General features: G+C 44.2%; 2 protein-coding genes and 1 long non-coding RNA gene across 25 annotated transcripts in view; 1 reads left to right on the plus strand and 2 right to left on the minus strand.

The window, feature by feature from the left end:
• The window catches only part of IPO9 (importin 9), a 60,671-nt gene extending 50,767 nt beyond the window's left edge, over positions 1 to 9,904 (minus strand). Inside the window, exons 1-2 of one of the 3 annotated variants that reach the window (XM_054462081.2) lie at positions 5,608 to 5,720; positions 3,931 to 4,041 (exon numbers count right to left, since the gene is read on the minus strand). Coding sequence is in view for 1 of the 3 variants with exons in the window: in XM_054462043.2 (XP_054318018.1) it covers positions 9,633 to 9,795 (163 nt within the window). In the remaining 2 variants the exon portion in view is untranslated. Of the gene's footprint in view, positions 1 to 3,930; positions 4,042 to 5,607; positions 5,721 to 9,632 lie in introns of those variants that run through there. The other 2 variants (XM_054462043.2, XM_054462061.2) reach the window with 2 other exon arrangements.
• A 2,152-nt stretch (positions 9,905 to 12,056) lies between these two features.
• The window catches only part of NAV1 (neuron navigator 1), a 286,405-nt gene continuing 271,279 nt past the window's right edge, over positions 12,057 to 27,182 (minus strand). For all 20 annotated transcript variants that reach the window (XM_054461909.2, XM_054461890.2, XM_063647264.1 and 17 more), the window contains 5 exons: positions 26,995 to 27,066; positions 26,308 to 26,504; positions 25,713 to 25,831; positions 21,713 to 21,910; positions 12,057 to 19,192 (listed from right to left, as the gene is read on the minus strand). In XM_054461909.2, the coding sequence (XP_054317884.1) occupies positions 19,097 to 19,192; positions 21,713 to 21,910; positions 25,713 to 25,831; positions 26,308 to 26,504; positions 26,995 to 27,066 (682 nt within the window). In that variant the 3' untranslated portion in view covers positions 12,057 to 19,096. The remainder of the gene's footprint in view (positions 19,193 to 21,712; positions 21,911 to 25,712; positions 25,832 to 26,307; positions 26,505 to 26,994; positions 27,067 to 27,182) is intronic.
• LOC134737676 (uncharacterized) overlaps positions 16,945 to 27,182 on the plus strand; it is a 34,223-nt gene continuing 23,985 nt past the window's right edge. For both annotated transcript variants that reach the window (XR_010122787.1, XR_010122786.1), the window contains exon 1: positions 16,945 to 17,083. This is a non-coding gene — a long non-coding RNA (uncharacterized LOC134737676). The remainder of the gene's footprint in view (positions 17,084 to 27,182) is intronic.

Genomic DNA, 27,182 nt, shown 5'->3' on the forward strand with positions numbered 1-27,182 from the left:
ATCCAGGAGGCAGAGGTTGCAGTGAGCCAAGATCATGCCACTGCACTCCAGCCTGGGTGACACAGCAAGGCTCCATCTCAAAAAAAAAAAAAAAAAAAAAGTTTCCTCTAATAGGTTCCTACACATTTCCTAAGCATTTACTTTTTTGTTGATACTGTAAATTGGTTTTGGTTTTTAAAAAACCATTACGTCCTCTAACCTTTTATGGTTTGTGTATGTGAAAGCTATTGTTTTTTATATTTTATGTCCTGTTTTACTGAATTCTTAGATTCTTAATTCATTCTTATCATACCTTTAAGCTGCAGTTTTTGATCCACTCCTATGGCACCTATCGTTTCACTTAGGAAAGTGGATTTTTTTTTTTTTTTGGCATGACCACCACAGAAGAAGCCACTTTCTTTCTGAAAGAGTTATTAAATGATTAAATCACAAGCAAACACTTGAAACTCGCACAATCCCCCTACAGATACTGCAATCCATTCTAATTCTTAGGATTAATTTGCTTAGTACAGACTCTGGTTAAATCTATAAAACCCATTTGTAGCAAGAGAAGAAACAACAGGTATCTACAACCCAAAGATATGGGAGTCAACTATCAGAACTGATTCTAAAACACAGATGAGTCAGATAATTCAGGAACATCTCTTAGATAGCAATGTTCAAGTTCAATGGAAAAAAGCACTCTAAAATGCACATGTGAAACCCATTTAAAGGAGAAGACAACTAGTAAGGGCATCCACAATTCCTTTGAGTTCAGATACTTAGTGTGATAATGGATGCTAACTTCATGGCCTCAAGTCTGCTTAGAATGTCACTGTCCACCCAGGATTGGCCTCCCTGGACATGGTGAACCAATTCTGGTGTGCCTTATGTAACTTCCTTCACAATAATCTACAAGCACATTCACAAATTATCTGGGACATACAGCATTTTCTTTTTTTTTTTTGAGACAGAGTTGCACTCTTGTTGCCCAGACTGGAGTGCAATGGCGCAATCTCAGCTCACTGCAACCTCCACCTCCTGAGTTCAAGCAATCCTCCTGCCTCAGCCTCCCGAGTAGCTGGGATTACAGGCATGTGCAACCACGCCCAGCTAATTTTGTAGTTTTAGTAGAAATGGGGTTTCTCCATGTTGGTCAGGCTGGTCTCAAACTCCCAACCTCAGGTGATCTGCCCGCCTCAGCCTCCCAAAGTGCTGGGATTACAGGCGTGAGCCACTGTGCCTGGCCTAGTATTTTCTTTTAAAGCACTATTTAAATAATTTTTCCATAGGTCATTATGATTTGGACTTTTAATGTTCCTAGCAAGAGCATAATTTTTGGAACATTACTACAGGGACAAACCAAAACAAGATCAAAATGAAGAAATTCTTCAATATACAGTGTGAAAAGATATTGACGAACAAGACTTTTTGAGAAGGGTTTGAAACTTAAGACTTTAAGCTTAAACAAATCTGAACAACTGTCCTTCCAATGACAGCACTGATATTCATATAGCTGTAGGGTAATATCGAGGCTCACAGCTCACAAAAGGGAAAAAGAACCACACATTTTCCATCAGTTCACTCTGGCACTGATCACAGGAGTCATTAGAGCATGAAGACCAGGCAAACTTTACACATAGGTCCTGTCACAGTTTAGGGGTCCTTTCTCATCAGCCGGAGAATTCCAAGTCTTTTCTCTGAAGAGAAAAGCTTAGCATGAATATATTTTTTCCATATCCCTGCCAGAAGGATGCACTCCAGTGATGATCACAGTAGTTAGAAGCTCTTCACTCTAATACAGTAATAAGTTAATCATGTCTGGTAACCTATCAAAGATCATATACAAAATTCCACTAACCACCTTGCTTCACACGTCACTGAGACTGGAAGGGATGGTGAGAATAAGAGATCATCAGAAGATTAAGACCCACGTAGGGGCCAAAAACCCAAGTTAACCAAGGGATCTGTACCTACAACAAGTATTTTAAGATGGACTCCTTCTAAAAGCTAATTTCTTTCACGCACGAAAGAAGCAGCATTAAAGTTCAAGTAACATATATTTGCTCAAAAGCAGATATATGATGGCAAAGAAAATCTTCAAATAACACCATCGTTAACTAAAGACAAATTTTAAAATAAAATAAACAGATTTTCTTCTCTACAGACCCCTAGAGTTTCAAAAATTATGACCACATGTCCAACATGACCACATGTTTCAAAGCCTGAAAAATTCAAAGACAAAGAGCTTATTTGCATTAGGTTATAGGTGGATGAAAGAGGGAAAACACAAAATTCTTTTACTTAATCCAATTTATTCTGTCTAGACCATATACCTACTAGAAATACAAGGATATCACTCACCATTTAAGAGTGTCATACCCATAATACTTTAGTTTACTTAAAAGCTATATAAATAATTGTTTCCAAGGAGTATGATGTTGATGGTAAACTCTGTGCTATAAAACTGATGCAAAATTAACTGGGTGTGGTGATGCGCACCTGTAGTCCCAGCTATGAAGGAGGCTAACGTGGAAGGATCACTTGAGCCCAGGAGTTTGAGGCTGCCGTGAGCTATGATCACACCACTGCACTCCAGCCTGGATGACAGAGCAAGACCTTGTCTCAATCAAAAAACAAACTAAGAAACAAACTATGCAAAGAAGGAAAAGCCAGAAAATAATCCTAAAGCTCTTTGCCTTATTTTAAATCTGATCAACACATTTGCTCCTATCCATTGGTTTCTGTTAAGTAGTAAAACCCTACTTACAGATTTTTCACTTAACAGAGACACAATATTTTTTGAAATACAACTAAGTATATCTGTTAAAAAAAAGTACGTGTGTGTGCGTGTTGGGGGACTTCTGGTTTTACTGATTGGTGTCCTTTTTTTTTTTTTGAGATGGAGTCTTGCTCTGTCACCCAGGCTGGAGGGCTGGAGTGCAGTGGTGCAATCTTGGCTCACTGCAAGCTCCGCCTCCCGGGTTCAGGCCATTCTCCTACCTCAGCCTCCACAATAGCTGGGACTACAGGCGCCCACCACCACGCCTGGCTAATTTTTTGTATTTTTAGTAGAGATGGGGTTTCACCACGTTAGCCAGAACAGTCTTGATCTCCTGACCTTGTGATCCGCCCGCCTCGGCCTCCCAAAGTGCTGGGATTACAGGCGTGAGCCACACCGTGCCCGGCCTGGTGTCTTTAACATAATGTCTTTAACAATATGAGAAAGAATAGCCTAATAACTTACTCTGGGATGATGAAGGCAGGGAAAATATAAGAAACACAGACATATATATCCACTTTATTTTGCTTTGCTTGGAAACGACTGTTTGAGATTAAACTAAGATTCAATCTATGAAGTTGAGCCAAAGGGCAACATTGCCAAGAGGGCTATATGAAGTTGTTTTCTAAAGCGATTTTTGTTAGGAATTTAATTTCTCTAGTTCCCTTTCCCATGGTGAAATAAGGACAGTTCATTCTGTTAATCTGATTTTTCACCCTGACTCTAGATTCTCCTTAATTATACCTTTATTCCTATCCAAAATGGCATCCTTTGACTTCCTAAGAAATCCTCTGCCCTCTTTCATTCTCTAGTCTCATTCTCTTTTAGTCTTTTGCTTCCCTCTCGTTATCCTTGCTCCCCTTTCTCTCTTATCACCCCATATGGCAAAAACATTATCTATCTAAAACTTGGTTTGGAAGGGAAAATCCAAAGGAGAGCATGGAGGATAAAGGATCGTTTAAGAAATACATGCTATTGGTCTGAAGGGTCTCCTAGAGAGACAAGACTTGGCAGTACTTTGACAGTCAACTAATAAGAATTGTGAAAAGGGATTGTTGGAGAAGGATGGGGTTTTGAGTAGACTCTTGGACAAGCCCCCTATTTCTCATGGGAGTTGGTAAGCACCACAAAACCACAGCTGAAAGGAAAAAGAAAACTCCACCACTGGCCTTTTTCCGAGCGTGGCCGCCTTCCGCTCGGCTCAGTGCCCGCCACATGCCCAGGAGTGCGTCTGGATCCTTGAGGGGCGCCCTTCGCAGGTGGACAGTGCTTACGCTATACTGCAAAAGAGCCAGAAAAGTGCCCATGAGAACCAGAAAGCAAACTTCCAGCCAGCAGGATCATCTCTCTAGGCATCTAAGATGGGGAAATCAATACAGGTATCTAGGCAGCATCTGAATGCCAGGAAAGGTGAGGGAGAGATAATTTCCCCCCTCCCCTGTTCAACATAATCGTGGTAGAAGGGAAGAAAAATGTATTCTCTGTGACTTATCTACTGGGAACTAGACAAGGCCAAATGATAGGGGAAATATCATCATTTGTAATAGGCAAAAAAGAAATAAGCAAAGAAGAAAATGTCCTAGGGTCTAAATCTAGTTATGTAAGAAAGTCTGTGCATGCTGGCATGAAGAATTAAAGCTTCTGAATGAAAGCAACCCATTCCACCACTTGGGTAATGCCATTCTTAGAGGAAAAGTAGAGAAAGAAGTAGAAAAAGAGGGAAAGAACTTCATTTTAAGATACAAAAAAATAAAGCATGAATACACCAAAAATAAAAGGCTGACATTCTCAAAAGATGGTAATTCTCATGATCTCACCGTAAGTCAGAGAAAAACAAAAGAAAAAGAGTTGATGAAGCTGAGTACAGAATATGAGACTTTGACATAAGAGATCTTCGGTGGTTCATAACCTCTCCAGTCTTTTTAACTACTATGTTCGTTAAGTGCTTAATATGAACCTGCCTATTAAACAAAACAGAATTAGAAAGCATGCTTTAGACTCTTAGCAGTGGAACCAAAAAAAAAAAAAAGAAAGAAAAAAGTCTCTGACGAATAAAAAAACTTAAAAAAAATTTTTTTTTACCCTATTTAGGTAGAAGTAAATTTCCTACAAACCTGAGCAAACTCAAAATCTCAATCCTCCTAAGAAAAATGAAAGGGGCCAGGTGTGGTTGCTCATGCCTATAATCTCAGCACTTTAGGAGGATCACTTGAGGGCAGGAGTTCAAGACCAGCCTGGTCAACACAGCAAGACCCCATCTCCACAAAAAAACTAAAAAAATCAGCCAAGTATGGGCATGTGCTTGTAGTCACAGCCATTTGGGAGGCTGAGGTTGGGAGGACTGCGTAAGCCCAGGAGTTAGAAGCTGCAGTAAGCTATGATCACACCACTGCACTCTAGCCTGGGTGACAGAGCAAAACTCTGTATCTTAAAAAAAAGAAAGAAAAATGAAAGGTTAACAATTATCTGCAGAATACCGTATACCATAATAACTTCCAAACTTTCAAGCAATGTTCTTCTCAATTCAGGATGGGAGTGCTATCTGATGAAGGTGGTTACTGGCATCATCTCCTTATCTAATTAGCCCTGTTAAATAGACTTTACATATTCAGAGAGGTTTGCTGGGTTTCTTCCAGATTCCAAGTGACTAGCGAAAATAGCAAGCACAGGGGCTCAAGAAAATCATTCCAGCCGGGCGCAGTGGCTCACGCCTGTAATCCTAGCACTTTGGGAGGGCAAGGTGGGTGAATCACCTGAGGTCAGGAGTTCGAGACCAGCCTGGCTAACATGGTGAAACTCCACCTCTACTAAAAATACAAAAATTAGCCTGGCATGTTGGTACGCACCTGTAATCCCAGCTACTTGGGAGGCTTAGGCAGGAGAATCACTTGAATCTAGGAGGCGGATGTTGCAGTGAGCCGAGATCATGCCAATGCACTCCAGCCTGGGTGACAGAGAGAGACTCTGTCTCAAAAAATAAAAATAAATAAAAAATAAAAAAGATAAATCATTCCAGGACACCAGGCTGATGAAGTAACCTATCTTATCCTTTTCAGATTGACACGCTACATGAATCAAGTGGATCTCTCACATACACACACTTCTTTGGCTTAAGAGAACAGGTGCCCATTCTGGAAAATGTGATAATTAATTACAGGCAATTTATTTATCAGAAAATATCAGCTGGTACACTAAATGATCAGGACTACTCTAGGCTCCAGCAACCTTTATTTTCTAAGATAACTGCTTCTTAAAATCTCATCTACAGTACAATTTGGTCACAGCATGTCAACTTCTCTTGCCTGTCCTTTTAACAGGGAGTTGACAATCGACCTGTGTCCTTTCCCCACAAATTAGATATTCTCCCATTTAATCTTCAAGACTAGGGATCATCACTTGGTAGCCAAGGAAGGTAACGAATCTTTTTGGCAAAGGGAACAGACCAGTTAATCTTAAAGACCATGTGGTATCAGTCTCCTATGCGATGGACTAATAAACAGCTCACAAAGACAGTGTGGTTATTTGAGAGGACAGAGGGAGGACTAGATCTGGTTGTCACCTGATCCTGGGCCCCATGGAACCAAAAAATGATCAAAAGATTACCAGAACACAAATAATAATAGACACCAAATCCCAGATTTCTCATTAACGTCAAGTTTTAAGAGTGTTTCCAGCCTGGCCGGTTGGCTCATGCCTGTAATCTCAGCATTTTGGGAGGCCGAGGTGGGCAGACTGCTTGAGCTCAGGAGTTCAAGGTCAGCCTGGGCAACATGGCTAAACCCCGCCTCTACTAAAAATACAAAAATTAGCCAGGCATGGTGGTGCATGCCTGTAATCCCAGCTACTTGGGAGGCTGAGGCACGAGAATCGCTTGAACCTGGGAGGTGGAGGTTGCAGTGAGCCAAGATCATGCCATCGCACTCCAGCCTAGGCCCTGGACCACACAGTGAGACTCTATCTCAAAAAAAAAAAAAAAAAAAAAAAGTGTTTCCTAGAACCAGAAAACAAGGTTCCTTCTACTAGGATAAAACTAAAATGTGGGCTGGGTGCAGTGACTCACGGCTGTAATCCCAGCACTTTGGGAGGCCGAGGCGGGTGGATCACCTGAGGTCAGGAGTTCGAGACAACCTGGCCAACATGGTGAAATCTCGTCTCTACTAAAAATATAAAAATTAGCCAGGCGTGGTGGCAGGTGCCTGTAATCCCAGCTACTCGGGAGGCTGAGGCAGGAGAATCGCTTGAACCCAGGAGGCGGAGGTTGCAGTGAGCCGAGATCACACCACTGCACTCCAGCCTGGGCAACAGACTGAGACTCTGTCTCAAAACAACAACAACAACAACAACAACAAAACCAAAAAACACTAAAATGTGAAGCAACACCAAAGAAGTGGAAAGTAGTTTGCAAGAATGGCTCATCTTGCTCTGTAGGGCATTCTAATAGGAGGAACAATGTCCTGCCAGTTTCATCAGGCCAGATAGTTGGCTAAATCCCGGCTGGAAAGCTGGGTGCTATGTTTTCATGTAAAGAAGGGTTGAGGCTGGTAAAGAAGAAGCTACTATATTGCACCATGTTCAGAAAACATCTGAGAGATTCAGACAGAGTATAAGGTGGGAGGTACTCTGAACCCAGCGTCAAAGATAACTTGTTAAAGGCCACAAGAGGAAAAAAGCAGACCGCATCTGAGGGAATGGACCACCATTCTCCACCTAAAAACAGGTACAGAAGGGGGTAAATCTCTATAGTTTTTTTGATAAACATAAGGAGCCAGACTACTTAAAAGACACAAGCAGCCTCCAAAGGGTCTGAAGCACTGCACTAAACTCCAGAGACTGATCCAACCCTCCCACCACATCCAAACCCTGAGTCATATGCTCTGTTACTAGACCACCAATATCAGGTCACTGCATCAATGCCTTTCCATACTTTTCATTCTCACAGTCTGCCCAACAGCACATTACCAGTAAGTTACGGGGGTCGGGGGGCAGTCGATCTATTTCTCATCAGTGACTTAGATCAAAATTCTGTACTTCTGAAATTTAATTTTTCACTTAAAGGCCCAAAAAGATGCCAGGTGTGGTGGCTCAGGCCTGTAATCCCAGCACTTTAGGAGGCCTAGGTGGGAGGATCGCTTGAGTCCAAAAGTTTGAGGCTGCAGTGAGCCATGATGGCATCACTGCTCCAAAGTCTACACGATAGAGCGAGACCCAGTCTCAAGAAAATAAAAAAAGATGAATAAAGTGAGGAATCAGAGTTTCAAAAAAGACCTCGAGAACTTTATAATTGACTTTGCCCAGATGAGACCATGGCATTTGGCTAAAGTTGAAAAGATCAGAGCAAAAGTGGGGTTGTTGCAAGACAGCTGAAATACAAGTCAAGGTCCACCTTTCATACAAAGGTGCAGACATGCATTTGGAGCACCAGGAGCACTGGGTACCACTCAGGGAAGGTTTAGTTAAGATGAATTTGCACCAGACTCTCAAGTTTTATTCAGGTGGCAACTTGAATGTGATGAGGTTCCTTTGCTTTGTCACTCTTCCTTCCTCATACTCAAGGCAGACAGACATTAATGTGCATAAAGGAATTTTATTTAGAAGCCGCTAAAAACTCTTTTAGATTAGTTTATACATGGTTCTCAAACAGCTTTCTCCTAACCAGTGGTTTCTCCTCTTGTAGATCTGATATTTTATAAAACAATGACAATTACAAGTGGGCCTTCAAAATGGTCCTTAGCCTGTTAGATCCCAAATCTCAACATATTTCCAACAGAAGAAAATTTGTTTTCAACAGCTCTTTCATACTGTGAGAGAATGTAAACTAAATTTAAGAGAGATTTGTTCTAAATTCTTTTCAATAAAAATACGTCCAGTAGGAGAGTTAACTGAAGGTTTTGAATGTGATGGGTGTGTGATGGGACAATTTCCCATATCTCTGATGAGGTATTTAAGTGGTGGTGGAAATATTCCTGAGTTGGGAGATTCTGAGGATTTGGAGTTCCAGTGAAGCTCTGACCAGATATATTTCTTACACAAAGACCAAGAAGATTTTTCCTCCTGTTTCTGGATTAAATTGTTCTTTGTGGTAGCTACACTGGACCCGGGACCTGGTGAAAGGCTCACGCGGCAGGAAATTGATAGAAAATCTCGAACCAATAGTTTATTTTCTTCTCCATCACTTTAAAGCACACAATAGAGGATGGAGACAAAGAATCAAAAACAAAGGATGATCAGTTCCTCCAAATAGAAATGCACAAAGGTATTTAATAAGGGCAAATTATTTTTAAAATAAACGGAAGTATGTTCAGGACAGTGAAGCAATCGCATATGCATTTAATTTCTGGGAAAACATGAAGAGTACAAACAACTAGCTAGGTTTATAACTCAGAGGCAGAAACTTGTTTGATGACATCTATTAAGCTTTGATAGCCGCCTTTTCGAGGCCCTACCCTTCACCACTTCTACTAATAGCTCCCCCTACTCTTAGCCCAGTACAATCGAGCTGATGAAGAAAACAGCAAAAGACCTTGGTCCTAGACTCAAAAAATATTTCCCCGACCGCGCTACTTCCTCCAGCAGCACCAAGTCTAGCTCCATCTCCGTCCCCTGCAGATTCTAGGCTCCATCTATCTTTTCAAGTCTCCACCCTCCCTCCCCCACTCCCAGGCTCCACCTCCCTCGACCCTATCCTTCAGGCGCGCCTCTCCTCTCTCGGACTTTCACAACCACCAGCGACATCAATCTCTCGCTTCCTGCTCCACTTCTCGGCGCCCAGCTCTCCAACTGGCTCAGGCTCCCCATGTCCCCAGCCGGTACGGAGCTGCGGTCAGCGGATTGTGCGGCTGAGCCATCCTCGTGACGGTCCCGCCTCACTCACCCTCCGTCACCTCCAGCACCTTAATCTGTTCTTCAGCAGCCGCCCGCACCTCCTGTACTGGGGATAGGATCCCGGTGAGCGTATCCACTAACGCCTCCTTCAATCCTTGTGCCACTGGACCCGGCAGCCCGGAGGCCGCACCAGCTGCCGCAGCCGCCGCCATCTTTTCTCCCCTCAGCCCGCCAGCCCCGCGGCCGGGACCCGCCACCGAATGACGGCCCCCGCGCGCGGCCAATCCGCGAAGCCGCGCCTGCGCACCAGAGGCGGGCGGGCGGGAGCGGGCGGAGGGCGGGGAATGAATCTAAGCCTCCTGAGACAGTGCCTCCTGCTGCCTGAACGAGAACTGCACCTTTCTCTGCAAGGATCACTGGATTTACGTGAAAACTGAGCCCCAGACAGGTTAAGGGGCTTTCCTAAAGTTGCACAGTAAGTTAGCAATCTCATTTGGAATAAAGTTCATGATATATGACTTTATATTCATGCATCTTTCAGGTGTTAGGAGAGAGGAGGCGGGATGGGAATAGATGTAGAGGGCTTTAAGGAGAGAGGTCTGGGTCACAAATAGCTCCTATTTTAAACCACACTCTTTTCCCCCCGAACACTGAAAAAAAATTGGCTCAGGTGACTCTCTTCATCTTAGCCTCAGGAATCCAAAGAGGGGGGAAAATAAACTAAAGCAAACTGGGAAGTGGAAGTGGGAAAACCACGGCCCAGTCCCTTGGTTTTCCAGCCTAGATGAGCCCAACCTCAAAGCTGGGAAGTGGCTGGGCAGGGGAGACACTGGCATGTGAAAGGGAGTTTCCTCCAGAGTGAGTGCTGTATGTGACTATTTGAGAATGAATCCTATTTGTTGAAAATGTATAAATGTTTTTCCCTGAGAAATTATGGCTGGACATTTAAGGGGTGCGGGAACAAGAGCAGTTTGATCATATGGTTGTCAGCGGCTGGTCGTAGGAAATGGCCCACGGTGCAGAGCCGCTCCTAAATAGTGGAGCAGGTGGAGAGGATGAGCGCTCCAGTGAGGCGTTAAAAATGCAGGGTGTGGCCAGGCGCAGTGGCTCACGCCTCTAATCCTAGCACTTTGGGAGGCCGAGGCAGGAGGATCGCTTGAGCCCAGGAGTTCGAGAACAGCCTGGGCAACATAGCGAGACTTCGTCTCTACAAAAAAAATATAAAAATTGCCCAGGCGTGGTGGCGTGCGCCCTGTAGTCCCGGCTGTTCGGGAGGTGGAGGTGGGCAGATCACTTGAGCCCAGGAGGACGAGGCTGCAGTGAGCAGTGATTGCGCCATTGCACTCCAGCCTGGGCGACAGAGTGACATCTTGTCTCAGAAAAAAAAGAAAAAGCAAGATGTAAGCCAAGGCAGGAGGATCACTTGAGCCCAGGAGTTCCAGGCTGTAGTGTGCTGTCAACATGCCTATGAATAGCTACTGCATTCCAGTCTGGGCAAGATATACAGACTCTGTCTATAAAAAAAATAAAAATTAAAAAAAAAATGCAGGGCAGAGTGGCAAGCATGTAGTGGCAGAAAGGATAGAATGTCGTTGGAACGGGAGGTTCTAGAGCAAACAGGAACAGGTATTTTTTAGTGAGCTGTTCAGGTTATGTGCCTTCAAAATGGTTCCCAGGAACCCTTATCAAGTGAGTTCATTCTCACATGGCAAAGGAAACCAGTTACCAAATCCTAGGTCACTTCCAAGACTGTGGATGCTGGACTGGTAACAATCAGGGATTAAGTCATCTCATCAGAAGATTACTTCAAAAGAAGGCTTTCTTAATTATTTATTTATTTATTTTTGAATTGGGGGGGGTCTTGCTATGTTGCCCAGGCTGGACAGGTGATCCTCCCACCTCAGCCTCCAGAGTAGCTAGAGCTACAGGTACACCCACTGCAACTGGCTTGAAGAGAGTTCTCAACACGCTTGTCACCTCCCATGTTAAGAGGGCAGAGATGAGTTATGTTACTACAATTTCATAGGGAGAAGATTGCTTCTTGGACCCTTCAGTTTTGCAATGGGGAATAGTAAGCCTATTTACTTTCTTGAAGTGGCCAAGAGAAGTTGAACTTGATTACAACAGCTTCTAATAGGTCAGTTCACTTTTACCCCAAGAAGAAAATTTAGCAAAGTCAAGAGGGTGGTATGTTTTCAAACACTGCAGCAACCCAGATGGAGGACACCAAGGAGGACTCCTTGATGTTTGGGCTGGATGTTTTGAGATCCAGTGAAGGATTCTATGTCCATAATGTGCGAGCAGGGGTTCCTCCCACCCCCAACCATGGGAGTCAGGAGACTCTAGCTTAGGGTTTCGGTTTACTTCTGGGTTAGGCAAATGACCACAAGCAGTCTGGCCTTGCCAATCAAGGAATGGGCCACAAGATAAATGGAGACAGAAACCAGGCAGAGAGGGAGCTAGAGAAACAGTGGACAGTACAGGAGATAACTTTATTGAAACGCAAATGGCATTGAACAGATGAATCTTGCTGGGAGGAGACATGCCAGATGGACAGAGGGCCCAGATTGGGGGTGGCCTCAGTGGTGATGAAGGAAGGCCTTTTCAGCTGGCTCTGGCATGAATTTTATTTTTAAATAATTTGTTATTTAAAATGAATTACTGAGGGGACAGCCCAGCTCTCTCTTCATGATTGTTACCGCAACTATATACAACAATTTGCTTTCCAGATTCAGTTTCGCTTTTTCTACATTGGATATAAAAGGGTATAGGTTGAAAGAGGGGAGGGTCAAATAAAAAACATAAACACACAGACATACACATATCCTGGTTTGGGATTTTGTACCCAATAACTTAAAAAAAAAGTGTTGCAAAAATTTCTGTTCACTCTCCCCCTGAGGAACACTATGCATTTGAGAAACACGGACTCTGTCACATAAACGGTGCTGCCTAAAACAGTATGGAGGCGGGGAAGGAAGCTAGCAGGGGTTGGAATTCATTTTGAAAAAAGATTGTTTTGTTAGAAAAAGCAAAAACAAAAAAGCATTAGAAAGTGGGAGCCACTGCACAGCAGTAGCCCAGAGACTGGCTGTGATATGGTAGCTCTGCCTTGATATCATCTTTGTGTCTTCAGGCATAGAGAAACGGCAGAGAAGCAGGAAGACCCCACAGGAGATGGCCAGAGGATCCACCATCAGCCTTCTGGGGACTGAGGAGGTGATCTTAGTGGAATTATTTTATACTCACCTCCCCCGGGCTTTAGTCCTTCCTCCAAACACAGTTCCAGAGCTCAGGAGACCTATTACTAGCACTGTATGTTTCTTTGTGCTTTACCCAAGTTCTCATACAGGGAAAATTGACAAACTTGAAACAAAACCAGTTCTAAACAGCCTCGTCTCCGCCATGGCCCAATCAGCTATTTTATGAGTTTGTAAAGATATGAAGCTTTTTTCAGATTTTTTTTAAAAAAGGATCTTATTTGGCAGGGCGCTGTGGCTCATGCCTATAATCCCAGCACTTTGGGAGGCTGTGGCGGGTGAATCACCTGAGGTCAGGAGATCGAGCCCAGCCTGGCCAACAAGGCAAAACTCCGTCTCCACTAAAAATACAAAAATTAGCTGGGCATGATGGCACGTCTGTAATCCCAGCTACTCAGGAGGCTGAGGCAGGAGAATCGCTTGAACCCGGGAGGCGGAGGTTGCAGTGAGCCGAGATCGTGCCACTGCACTCCAGCCTGGGTGACAAAGTGAGACTCCTTCTCCAAAACAAACAACCAAAAAAAAAACAACAAAAAAAGGATTTTATTCTATCACCTTGGCTGAGTACTTCTGTATCCAGGTCCTGCTGTGGGGAAAAGAGAGGAGGAGCACAAGGACTGAAGTGCCCAGGGCTGTGTCTTCATTATGCAAGAGTCTCCTATGAGCTGAGTGGAGTGTGGATAAGGGGCCTTCCTGGGCTACTGGAGCCCTACACTGTTAGCTGCCATACAGAAGGAGGTTCTGGCCCGGTTCTCAGGCCCAGCAGTGCCCTTTTTTATAACTCAAATAAAGGAGAGGGATGTTGCTGGGAGAACACGTTGTCATGGACATACAAATTAGATTTTTTTTTTTTTTTTTACTTTTTCCATCCTATTACATAATCAGCTTGGAATAGATACAAATAATTCGGCAGAAGAGCAATCTGGAAGAGACCTCCAACTGCTTTTCCTTGTTGAAGCCCCTTAGTGTGCCAGGTAGTAATTTCCAAGGCATAAGGTTTTTCTCTGAAGGCTGTATTCAACTAGGAAAGATGCAAACATTCTCCTAACTTCCACCCAAAAGCAGACATACCTTTCTTTGTTAAAATAAATGGAAAAACAGAAACACAAGGAAGCATGAGAAAGGTGACTTTGAAATTAACGTTAAAGTCTGAATTACAACCTAGAACCTTCTTATTTTGGGCCCCAAAGCCTCTCAGTGTGGGAACTCTACTACTTTAAAGGGCTTTCCCTTTAAAACAGTTGAATTTAGTGTGCATCAGAATCACCAGGAGGGTTTATTAAAACATGGATTGCTGGGTCCTCTCATTAGAGTTTCTGATTCAGCAGATCTGGGATGGGACTGAGAATTTCGTTTCTAACACGTTCCCAAATGCTGCTGATGCTGCTGGTCTTGTGCCATACTTTGAGAACCACTGCTTTAAGGAATGAGAAACCAGGGGATCACTCACTTACTTCCACGACCACTCTTGTCACAGAAAATTCTCCACGGTATAATCATGAAGAAGAATGACCAAACCATCAAACTGGAAGGATCTAGTATACATAGGTTGAATTTTCAACCGTCTTCGTGTCCCTGCAGCTTTGGCATTTTGATAGGTATCCTCCCTTCAAGGCTACATCTTCTGGGTTACTACCACCTTTCCCAGGATCTGTGGCTGGCAGTGCTCGCTTCCAGGGCTAGGCTGAGCAGACATGCACCCATGCACCCTGGGCAGTGGGGAGTGTCAAGTTGGTGGCCCCATATATCCGTAGTCAGGTTGATTCAGGACTCATTAAAATATAAGGCTGATTGGATCATAAGGGGCGATATCTCTAGGCTTTGGCCTTTGGGGAACAGTGCTCGTAAGATCATTTTATTACTATGGCCTTCTCAGTGGAGCCACGAGCCAGAACTTGTGAGTAGTATATCCATCTCTATTAATAAACCCTCTGCAAAAGCCCATTTTTCCATCCCATCACGGGTTGGCTTATGAAGTCTGCTTCTTAACTTTAGCTTAGTCAGTGCCAAGGAATAAGGAAAGCAAAAATAAAGTATGATGAGGAACTGCGCTTGGTGATCTGGGTCACTTCAGCACTTATTCCCTGTGTTAAATGTGTGATTAGGACAATTCCCCCGCCCTCTCCAAATAATGGCAGTAAAGAGTTCTTAAGGTCTCATGCAGATATCTCCTTGATCTTGATTTGGAGGACTGAGTCCTCTTCAGTCAGGCAAATTTTACCTAAATGCAGGGTTTCTATGTGGATGCCATCCCAAGTGAGGATGTGAGGTGTCTGTGAGAAGCAGCAGGCTACCATTTCTCTCTTCCTACTCTTTTAGAATACTTTAGGAAATAGTTACTCCTCAGACCACTGTAAGGGGTTATCCCTCTGAGCAGTGTGACCCTTGTTTCAGAGAGCTAGAAATGAAGAGATGGTGAGATTAGGTACACTAGTCTTGCAAACCAGGAAAACCAGAAGGCAAGACATTAAGAGAGAAAAAGAAGCCCTCTGTTTTGTCTTTAGTACTTAAGGAATATGGATAGATCAGTTGCAAGGCTGGCAATTCAAGACCAAAACAGTATACCAACCAATAAGGATTTCATTGTAGGGTCTTCCCACGGACTTGCAGCAGATTTGTCTTCCCTGCCAGCCTCTACCTTCCCAATGGTTAGACATGCAAAAGACATGGGTACTTAAGGATTGACATAAAGACAGAGATAAGCACCGTAGAGCTGCCACAAAGTATAGATTTTAAAAAATACTTTGAAGCCTCAGAAGGTAGGAAACAGCAACAGCAAACTGCTCTTGTGTGTGTGAGAGAGGGAGACACACACACACACACACACACACACAGACATCAGGTCCCACATTAGCCTCCGATGACCTAGTATTTTATTTTTAGTGCCTAGGCAAGGTCTGAGAAACAAGTACATTGGACAAAACTTGTTGGTTTTCTTCATCCAGAAATTAAGGGACTCAGCTCAGGAACCTCTCCTGGAGTTGTGGCTCTCCCCATTGGTTGACATTAGATATTGAATTCATGTCATTTCCTAGACAACTGTGGTGAGGGATGGAGTTGGGGGGCTGGAGAGGAAGATAATAGCACAAATTCCAGTATTAGGCTGGATTCTTCTGAAGGTGCCTGGCAGTTGAGAATTTAGCTATGGGACCCAGTGTTTCTTTTCTGAAGGATCCCGGTAGTCTCAACCAAGAAGCAGGACGTAGGTGGGAGAGAATGCTGTGGATTTGCTCCTTGCCATAAATTCTAGGGCAGTGAGTGGGGAGCTCAGGTTTTCTGCTTCAGAGAAGTCTGGATGAGTGTCCCAAGGGGTTATAGCACCATGAGGAGGCTCAGCCTTCTGCAGTTGCCATATAACTGTGATTCCTTCATGAGAATGATCAATCCCCACAGTGAGGGGCCCAGATGTGCAACTGTAAACAGGGTCCCAGGCTCCAGAGGGAAAGCCGAGGCTTCAATACCACCTCACTAGATGGGAACACACTTTCTGGAGGAAAGCAATTGGAGACCTGGGCTAAATGCAGCAGTCAGCTGAGAGTAGAGGGTGGTGGATCTCAGGAAGAGAAATAAAAAGTCATAGCATGAGGCCTCCAGAATCAACCTGCTGAGGATCCAAATAAAATTCACGGTGGTATCCATGGTTACCAGAGAGCCAAGAATCCCTTTGGGGTCAGAGGCAGTTGGAACGAAAGAAGGGGTTCTCCCCTCTCCTTTTTCTCAAGTAGCCAGTAACATCCATGGCAGAAGGCACTGGCTGGGCAGCACCAGAAAATAGAGTGAAGCGCTCAACCATCAGATTAAGATGGCATTAAAAGTCTGAGCCTTGCCATGGAACTGGAGCTTAGGATAGGGTTTAGAAAAGGCCTAGATCCCAAGCAGGCCCATCCAGTCTTCTCTTCCTTCTAAGTTAGAACAGCCAGCTCGGGGGCCTCCTCATTCTGCACAGCAGAGACCTTAAGGCAGTGATTTCAGCACCATCCTTGGACACACAGCCTCTTCCCACCACAGAATTGCATATGTTACAGCTGAGTTGGTTAGGGATCTTCACAGCTCATGGAATTAGCAGCAATAGCAATAATAGTTTCCATCATACAGAACCCTGTCATCCATGGGAGCTTACCACGTGAATGCAGACACTTTTGTGAGGGGCAGCCTGGACCATCTTTTGGACTTAAATGAAAATATACTGATATGAAGATTCAGATGCATCTACTCCTCGGCTGGGTGGAACAGAGTGATCCAGGTTGGTATGCCTATAGATTCTGATAAAGTCTTGTGCTACTTAGGAATCTGAAGAGCAAACACTTAGGCCGGTGCTCATCACATATCCTTGACCTGCAGAGTCCTGAAGCTTTAGCCTGCTAGGCAGCTCAGCCTAGAAGCTGGTCCCGCGGGGCTTTCAGAAATGGCAGGAAGTAGACTTGCCCACTCCTGACAAGCAAGATTCCATAGTCCTTCAGGCTCCATCTTAATTGATCCCAAATCTTCTGCCCCCCAATGTATTGTACATCTAATCAAAAGCTTCTTTCTAGCTGGCTCCTTGGGTTTCAGCTACATTTCTTAGATGATCCCAAAGGTCTAGATAACAAGGGGGCGTAGCTTAATGGAGGTTAACATTTCCTACTGGACTGTAAACTTAAGGGCCCAAGTCTTTTGTGTGTGTGTGTGTGTGTGTGTGTGTGTGTGTGTCTGTTTTAACCTAATGATTTGTACATAGTGAGTTCTCAGTAAGTACTTGTCAAATGAAAGAACAGGGATTGCCAGACCTTGGAGGTAATGGGAAAGGAGCAAATCTGCAAAGGTAGGATCTCTTTGGAAGGCAGGTATTGGCCACCAAGTCAAACTCCTTGAGTCTTATATTCTGATTGGGATGATCTCACATGGATGTTCGGTCTCTTATATGTGAATACTCACTTGTGAAAAATAGTAAGAGCCAGCTAGGATATTTGGATTCAGTCAGGCACTATCAGAATAGTGCAGTGAAAGGCCAAACTGGCCACAAGACAGAGGAATGTTTTCAATTTCCTGGTTTTCCTCTGGTCCATGATAAAGCTCAGAGTAACTCTTTATCAAGATGGGGCTATACCTTCTCATGACAGAGGCTGGCAACTGAGCTACCCAGCAGAACGTGTGCTTTCTCAAAAGGGAAGTCAAGGGAACTGGGTTCCTCTTCTCCCTCTACTTCCAAGCCAATGCTTCATGACTCATATAAGCCCCATGGATGCCAAAGATAGTGGCATGGCAGGTGTCATGCCAATTGCATGGCATCAGATTCTCCAAAGAAAACCCACTTGGAAAAGCCAAACTAGCCCCTGGAAAAGCAACCCAAGCATCTCGTGGACATGTGAGGAAATGGAAAAATGGAAAAAGAAAAAAAAAAGGGAAACAAAAAAATAAATAGGCAAATGGGAGAAAAAAATGAAAACAAAATAAAAACCAAAAATAAAAAAGTAGGGTTTATTGACTCTCATGCATTGTTAAATTAGAGGGTAGAAAGACAGAGCTGGTAGTCTTTCTCTGAAGGCTGTAAGGTTATTTTTGTGGTTTGGTGACTTCTCAGGTTGGCAGCCGTCTTGTTGATGTCCCCTATGTCATCCAGAGGGCAGGAGCGGGCAGCTCTCTACCTTGGCAACTGGTTCCTCTCTCTCCAGCTTCATCTTTTCCATTGTTTTTTGTTTGTTTGCTTGTTTTGTTTTTACCTTTTACAGATTGATTTAAACATTTTTTAAACCACATGCTTCTTTTTCTGGGCTCCAGCCAGATCTCTGGGGGAGGAGTTGTTGGCAGTGGTGATGGAATTGGGAAGGGTCTGTGAGAAAATCTGAGGAGCTTCCTGCCTCCCCCAGATCCCCCTCACATGACTGTCTCTCTCAGGGTTGCTTGTGAGAATCATTTAGGAACTGCTGCAGTGTTTTGATGTTTTCTGAACCCCTCCCCAGAAAGCCCAGGAGTTTGTAATTGAAACAAGAAGTCAAGGGAAAGACCCAGAATCATCTTTTCCCCAAAGTCATTAGAGGAGGCCAGTAAATGTGTTTAGGGGGCACAAGTTCCCAAATGCCACCCCACCATTCCTTCCTAGGAAGTTCTCAAAGGTACAGCACCAAGAACCTGTCCCTCCTCTTTCATCTCCTCCTCCCTCCTGTTCTCCTCCTGGGGCTGGAGAGCTAGTGCTCTGAAAGAGGAGAGGGGAGAGGAGGAGCTAAGATAGCTGATGCCAGCGTTCTGCTGTCCGGGGGTGACAGTGATTGCTGAACCCTTAAAGTGTTGCCTGAAGGTTGGGGTCCAGGATGGTTTCTCGATCTGGAGACTCAATGTAGTTGGCAGCTTCTTGAAGTTTCAGCAGCATGGCCATCTAAAGGAGGACAAAAGGATGGATTTATAAGAGTTGGGACTCTGGGTCCTGCCCACAGAAGGGAAACAACAACAACAACAACAAAATCCCAACACTTTGGGAGGCCAAGGTGGAAGGATAGCTTGAAGCCAGGAGTTTGCAACCAGCTTTGAAAACAAAGAGAGACCCTGACTCTACAAAAAAAAAAAAAAAAAAAAAAAAATCGGCCAAGCATGGTGGCACACAACTACAGTCCCAGCTACTCAGGATGCCAAGCCCAAGTGGGAGGATGACTCGAGCCTATGAGCCTAGGAGTTTGAGGCAGCAGTGAGCTTTGATATCATCACTGCATTCCAGCCTGGATGAAAGAGCAAGACTCTGTCTCCAAAAATAAAAACAAAAAAAAATCTAGATCATGGGTCTGATCCTTGGTTTCTCAGTGATGAAGAGCTCAGAGTTTAGAGTGGTTTGTGAAAAGGCAATGAGGATTGCTTCAGTGATAACTGTGACACGTGTATGTATAACAATTACTTGGGAGTATGCCTGTTATACAAGGGACAAAGTACCATTTATGGAGGAATACCAAAAAAGAATGAGACCACTTCTGCCTGCAGGGTGCTTGCACTCCAGGAGAGGAGGGAAGCCCTGAACATACCAACGAATACTGGGAGGAATGTGAGAAATGCTATAAAATAACAATTTCCCCTTCTGATAGAGTATAAACCAGCAGCTAGACACTATTATTATGAACCTATTTCTCTCCAGCTTACCAGCCGTGTTGCTTCATGTCAAGTCAAACACCTCTGTGTACTCACTTCCTTCTCTTTACTTACTTTTTTCCCTGGACACATCCAGATTGGTACTTCCATTTCAGCTAAGTAAACCTGGTGCATTTTCTGTTGAATCTGCTCTCCACATTCTCTTCTGTCTACATGATTATTAATAATCTTGCAATTTAAAAGCATTTTTATACAGATAGCATCTGTTTTTAAGAAAGTCAAAATTTTAATAAAAATGTATTATGATTATTGGAAGTATTTCCTATGGGAAAGATAGAATTGTAAGGTCACAGGATTTGCGCATGTTAAGTTTTAATATAATCTGCCAAATTATCTTCCAAAATGGTTTTATCAACAACCACTCCCACCAGTGGAGTATAAAAATCTATGCTTCCATACATACTACTTTTGCCAATGTGAAGTGGTATCTCTTGTTTTAATTTGCATTTCCTCAATTATTGGAGAGGCAGAGGATCCTTTTATGTTTTTATTGGCCATTTGCATTTCCTCTAGTCAAATGCCTACTCATATCTTTTGTTTTTTTTTTGAGACAGAGTCTCGCTCTGTCGCCAGGCTGGAGTGTGCAGTGATGTCATCTCGGCTCACTGCAACCTCCACCTCCCGGGTTCAAGTGATTCTCCTTCCTCAGCCTCCTGAGTAGCTGGGACTACAGGTGCCTGCCACCACGCCTGGCTAATTTTTTGTATTTTTAGTAGAGACGGGGTTTCACCATGTTGGCCAGGATGATCTCAATCTCTTGACCTCATCATCTGCCCGCCTTGGCCTCTCAAAGTGCTTGGATTCCAGGCGTGAGCCACCACACCCGGCCTTCATATCTTTTTCCTAAGAGATGGGGTCTTGCTCTGTCACCTGGGCTGGAGTGCAGTGGTGCAATCACGGCTCACTGTAGCCTCAACTTCCCAGGCTCAAGTAATCTTCCCACCTCAGCCTCCTGAGTAGTTGCGACTGTAGGCATGTGCTATCACACCCAGCTAATTTTTTTGTTTTTCTAGAGATGGGGTCTCAGTATGTTGCCCAGGTTGGTCTTGCACTCCTGGCCTCAAGCCATCCTCCTGTCTCAGCCTCCCAAAGTGCTGGAATTACAGGTGTGAGCCACTGTGCCCAGCTGTTTATATATTTTATCCATTCTTCTGTTTGGAAATTTTAGATATTTTAGATACCAGTCTTTCCCCCCAGTTTGTACTTGGCTTAGACTGCTTTCTACAGGAGTTCCATGAACTCATTTAGCTGAAGTAGTCTTCAGGATAGCGTCAGAGGAGAAGCAGAAGTAGAGAGAGTTCTAGTGTGCCCTACTGCTCTACTTCTTTGGTTGATATTCCTACATCATGAGATCTACCTGAGATTTGGGTCTTTGCTAGAATACATCTTGCTGGGATGCATTATTATTTAGCTTAAGCCAGGTCTCAGGCATATGATCTTTATAACCCCAGATTCTGATATTCAGAGCTCCTCACTGGCCTCAGCCTGGTCCTGGCCTTGCTAGTGCTCACTCTTTACTCTCCAGGCCCCCATCAGTGTATGTATGAAAAGTGCGAAGAATTCAGGGTTTTTTTAAACTTATTTTTTTCTTTTTTGAAATACAGACAGGGTCTCATTATGTTGCCCAGGGTGGTTTTGAACTCAAACAATCCTCCCACCTCAGCCTCTCAAAGTGCTGGGATTACAGGTGTGAGCCACCCTGCTGGTCAATAATTCAGTTCTATAATAGTCTTATTTTTACTCTAGAATGGCTTCTACTCACCAGAGGATCTGAGTCCAGAGAACTTGGGGTGCTGTCTTTGACTGTCCTATCCTCGGGAGGTGAGGCAATGCTGTGAGGGCCCACGGTGGGTGGGGGCAGGTGGTACAGCTTTGATTGGTCTTGTTGGGCTGATGGCCAGGGAAGTGTGTCCCGGACCCATTCCACTGGGTCCTCCCAAGCAGCTTTCTGTCCGTGGACCTGGAAAGAAGGCGAAATATGATTACTGTGGGGGAATTAACAGATTAGAGGCTTGTTCATGCGGTCTTTTGGTAGTTCCTACAAAAAATAGGCTCCTTAAAAATGTGCACTTCCTGGCTGGGTGCAGTGGCTCACACCTGTAATCCCAGCATTTAGGGAGGCCAAGGCGGGCAGATCACTTGAGGTCAGAAGTTCAAGACCAGCCTGGCCAACGTGATGAAACCCTGTTTCTACTAAAAATAAAAAATAAAAATAAAAATTAGCCACGCATGGCGGTGCGTGCCTATATAATCCTACCTACTTGGGAGGCTGAGGCAGGAGAATCACTTGAACCTGCAGAGGTTGCAGTGAGCCACTGCACTCCAGCCTGGATGACAGAGCAAGACTCTGCCTCAAAAAACAAAAAAAGTGCACTTCCTCAAATGTAAATCCTCGAGGCTCTGATTTCTGTGGAGTTTTCCTGAGTTTCCAAACAAGGAAATAAGTTGGTATAAATTGTAAAATAATTTTGGAGGATAATTTAGCAGATTGTATTAAAACTTTAAAAAATATTTAATTTTTATTTTTTCAATTTATTTTATTTTTAATCAACAAAAATTATATGCATTTATGATGTATAACATGATGTTATGAAATATGTATTTGCCATGGGATGGCTAAATCAAGCTAATTAACGTATATATTACCTTATATATATATTTTTTCCCAGAGGGAGTTTCGCTTTTGTTGCCCAGGCTGGAGTGCAATGGTGCAATCTTGGCTCGCTGCAATCTCTGCCTTCTGGGTTCAAGCGATTCTCCTGCTTCAGCCTGCCAACTAGCTGGGATTACAGGCATGCGCCACCACATTCGGCTAATTTTTTGTATTTAGTAGAGATGGGGTTTCATCATGTTGGTCAGACTGGTCTTGAACTCCTGACCCCAGATGATCCACCCACCTTGGCCTACCAAAGTGCTGGGATTAACAGGCGTGAATCACTGCACCCGGCTTTACCTCACATATTTGTGTGTGTGTGTGGTGAGAACACTTAAAATCTATTCTCGGCCGGGCGCGGTGGCTCACACCTATAATCCCAGCACTTTGGGAGGCCAAGGTGCGCAGATCACCTGAGGCTGGAAGTTCGAGACCAGCCTGACCAACAAGGAGAAACTCCTTCTCTACTAAAAATACAAAATTAGCCATGCGTGGTGGCACATGCCCGTAATCCCAGCTACTTGGGAGGCTGAGGCAGGAGAATAGCTTGAACCTGGGAGGTGGAGGTTGCAGTGAGCCGAGATCCCGCCATTGCACTCCAGCCTGGGCAACAAGAGTGAAACTCCGTCTCAAAAAATAAATAAATAAATAAAAACCATTCGCTTAGTGATTTTCAAGTATATGATACATTGTTATTAACTATAGTCGCCATATTGTACAATATGTCTCTTAAACTTATTCCTCCTAACTGAAATTTTGTATCCTTTGACTAACATCTCCTCAACCACTCCTATTCACCTACTCCCCTGCCCAGTCTCTGGTAACCACCATTCTACTTTCTGCTGCTCTGAGTTTGACTTCATTAGATTCCATGTATAAGTGAGATTGTGCAGTATTTGTCTTTCCGTGCCTGGCTTATTTCACTTAACATAATGTCCTCCAGGTTTATCCATGTTGTTGCAAATGACAGAATTTCCTCTCCATCCCCCAGCCACCCGACCTTTTTTTAAGAGACAAGGTCTCGTTATGCTGCCTAGGCTAGACTTTAACTCCTGGTCTCAAGAGATCTTCTCGCCTCAGCTTCCAGAGTAGCTGCTGGGACTACAGGCATGCATCATCCTGCCTGGCTTTGAATTTCCTCCTTTTTTACAACTGAATAATTTTCCATCGTGTGTATATATACCACATTTTCTTTATCCATTCATCTACTGATGGATGCCTAGGTTGCATTAAAACTTAACATGCACAAATCTCATGACCCTGCAATTTCATTTTTCAAGTAGGAAATGTTTCCACTTTAGTCATAACACTTAATTTTTTTTTACTTTCTTGTTTTTTTGAGACAGAGTCTCCCTCTGTCACCCAGGCTGGAGTGCGGTGGCGGTGATCTCGGCTCACTGCAAGCTCCCCCTCCCAGGTTCATGCCATTCTTCTGCCTCAGCCTCCCTAGTAGCTGGGACTACAGGCGCCCACCATCACGCCTGGCTAATTTTTTGTATTTTTAGTAGAGACGGGGTCTCACTTTGTTAGCCACGATGGTCTTGATCTCCTGACCTTGTGATCTGCCCGCCTTGGCCTCCCAAAGTGCTGGGATTACAGGCGTGAGCCACCACGCCCGGTTTTTTTTTTTTTTTTTTTACTTTCTTGAAAACAAATACTATCTGTGTGAAAATGCTTTCAAATTGAAAAGCTACTAATAATAATGCAACATTTCCTTAAAATAACATAATTTATAAATGAAATAATGATTTCTGGCATCAGTCTGACAGCACCTTTAGAAATTTACTATATCACCAGGAGATATCTATCTCAATAACAAGTTACTTTTACAGATAATATATGACCAATGGGTCTAGCCATTACATCACAGTTTATTAGTGCTGGAATGGACTTTAGTGATCATCATACCCTAATTTATAGGTAAGAAAACTGAGGTGGTTTTAAAAAAATGACATGTTCCTTTTGCACTAAGTTTTTATTCTAACTTTTAATTTTAATTGTTATTTTTTTTGAGACAGGGTCTCACTCTGTTGCCCAGGCTGGAGTGTAGTGGTGAGAACATGGCTCACTGTAGCCTGTATATCCTGGCCTCAAGTGATCTTCTGGCCTCACCCTCCAGAGTAGCTGGGACTACAGGTGTCCACCAGCATGCCTGGCTAATTTTTTTTATTTTTTGTAGAGACAGGATCTCCCATGTTGCCCAAGCTCCTGGGCTCAAGCAGTCCTCTCGCCTCAGCCTTCTAACATGCTGGGATTACAGGCGAGAGCTACCGGGCCCAGCCTTATTCTAAGTTTTGTTTTTTTTTTTTTTTTTTGAGACAGAGTCTCGCTCTGTTGCCCAGGCTGGAGTGCAGTGGCGTGATCTCAGCTCACTGCAAGCTGTGCCTCCCAAGTTCACGCCATTCTCCTGCCTCAGCCTTCCAAGCAGCTGGGACTACAGGCACTCACCACCATGCCTGGCTAATTTTTTGTATTTTTAGTAGAGAGGGGGTTTCACCATGTTAACCAGGATGGTCTGATCTCCTGACCTAGTGATCTGCCCACCTCGGCCTCCCAAAGTGCTGGGATTACAGGCGTGAGGCACCATGCCCGGCCTCCTTATTCTAACTTTTAAAAATCTTTTCACATATTTCATTTTATCTTCAAAAGACTCCAGTGATTTAGGTAGAGTAGAAGGTGATGTCTCCTTTTTTTTTTTTACATATGAGGGTATTTAAAAAGGTCAAGTAACTTGGTTAATATAACATACTTAGTAGTAGTTAGTAAGTAGCTAAGGTTTTGTTTGTTTGTTTTAATTACGGTTTTACTTAATTCTAGCTCAATTATTTTTCTGTTTGCTCTGACCCCTAGAGAGTGGTTTAAATTGGGCTTAGAGCCAGAAGGCCTAGGGCTGGAGAGATGGCCCCAGAGGCAGTGGTCACTGTACCATTTGCTGAATGGCAGCTGGAGGCAGGAAAGCAGCTTAGTCTACCCAGTGCCTTGCTCCACCTGTTAGAAAGAGAACCTAACTAATCCTAGTAGTCCCATGCCTAACATTAAAGAAACGTTTCTACTTTGTTAGGTAGGACAGCCTGATCTTAGGGTTTGAGTGAAGTGGGTAGGGGCTCACCTTTATCCCATCCTTGGCTCCTTCCTGTAGATAGGGAATGATAGAGTTGTTCCACAGGTCAATGAACCAGGTCCGGAAGTCCTCAATGCCAATGGGACAGGACAGAAAGAAACAAGGGCCTAGGGAAGAGGATGGGGCCATGAAGATGGCTGGGAACTTAGATCTTCCCGGTTGTGTGCCTCTTTTACTCCTTAGTACCAGGCAGAGGGGTCTGACAGTCAAAGGATTAAAGGAAATTTAGAGTTGTCAAGACTACTGGGTGCTGACTGCCTAGACGGCAATCTCATAAGTCCTGCTTCACAAGGTAGAAGTGAGATAAGGGAGTGAGGAAAGCTGTTTAATTCCTTCCTACATATGTGCCCTCCTTTTTTCTGTTAAGTGTGGGGAAAAAACAAGGAGAGGGGTTAGCTTTCTGGTGATTGAAGTGGTGCTGTGTTGGGAAGGCTTGTTAAGTGTTTCTAATTCTGAAGCCACAAGGCTTGCAGCTCCTTTATATGCTGAAGACTCCAGGAAGGAAAGGGAGCATCCCTCCAGGTGGTACAGTGGAAAAGGGAAGCCACCTCCTGACCCCCAGGGGGAAGCTGGACCCCAGTACCGATGAGGAAGTCTGAGGTGCTGTGCTTCTCAAGGAAGGTGTGGAGATGATACCACAACTTGGGTACCCAGTCGAGCACCCGAAGCAGCTCTTCCTTGTTGGCATTGATGTCGCTGTCTGACTCTACCAGCTTCCTCCTCAGGTAACGAACCAGGAAGCCATTGGCTGGCTCCACGTTGTTGGAGAAGGTCAACATCCTGCCACCAAGGATGGGGAAAGTGGGGTCAGAGTGGCAATGGGCACTTTGTCAGGGTTCAGCCCCTGCCAGTCTGTCCCTCCTTCTGCCTGCTTCTCACTAATGCCTACTTGGTTTCTTTTCAAGTAATAGTGGGGACATCTGAACTCAGAGCAGCAGCCCTGGGGTGGTAGAGCTGATTTTCAAATCGGTAGCCCTCTTCAGATAACCTTCTGACATCACTGACCCAGATCAGAGTGTGCGGGCAGAGAATCCTAATTCTGCTTAGAGCAACCTACCTGGCTCTCTCTTAGCTTAGCAGTCCTTTTCTCTCCTCAAGTGTCCTCCTTCACCTTGTAACTGACATGACAAATACATCTACTTTCTATTTCCAGCCCAAAAAGCTCTGGATACTTCTCTTTCCTTCTCCTATCTACTGCCTCCTGGCCAGAGTCCAGGATTGAAGACTCTTGGGTAGGGTCAGAAGGTTCATCCAGAGCCAGAGTTCTTACCTGAAGCTCAAGTGCAAGCCATGGTTGGGTGTCATTTTTATAGGCTGATTGGTGGTACCTATAATATAGGGACTGTAGGGAGAAAGGGGAAAAAGATTCACTTAGACTTGCCTTCACACTTGCTTTCTGCCACGTGCACACAACTCATAGGTTGTCCTGGACTGGGTTCTCCCTCCTCCCACTTTGAT

The sequence above is a fragment of the Pongo pygmaeus genome, chromosome 1 (assembly GCF_028885625.2).
Source record: "Pongo pygmaeus isolate AG05252 chromosome 1, NHGRI_mPonPyg2-v2.0_pri, whole genome shotgun sequence".
NCBI lineage: Eukaryota > Metazoa > Chordata > Mammalia > Primates > Hominidae > Pongo > Pongo pygmaeus.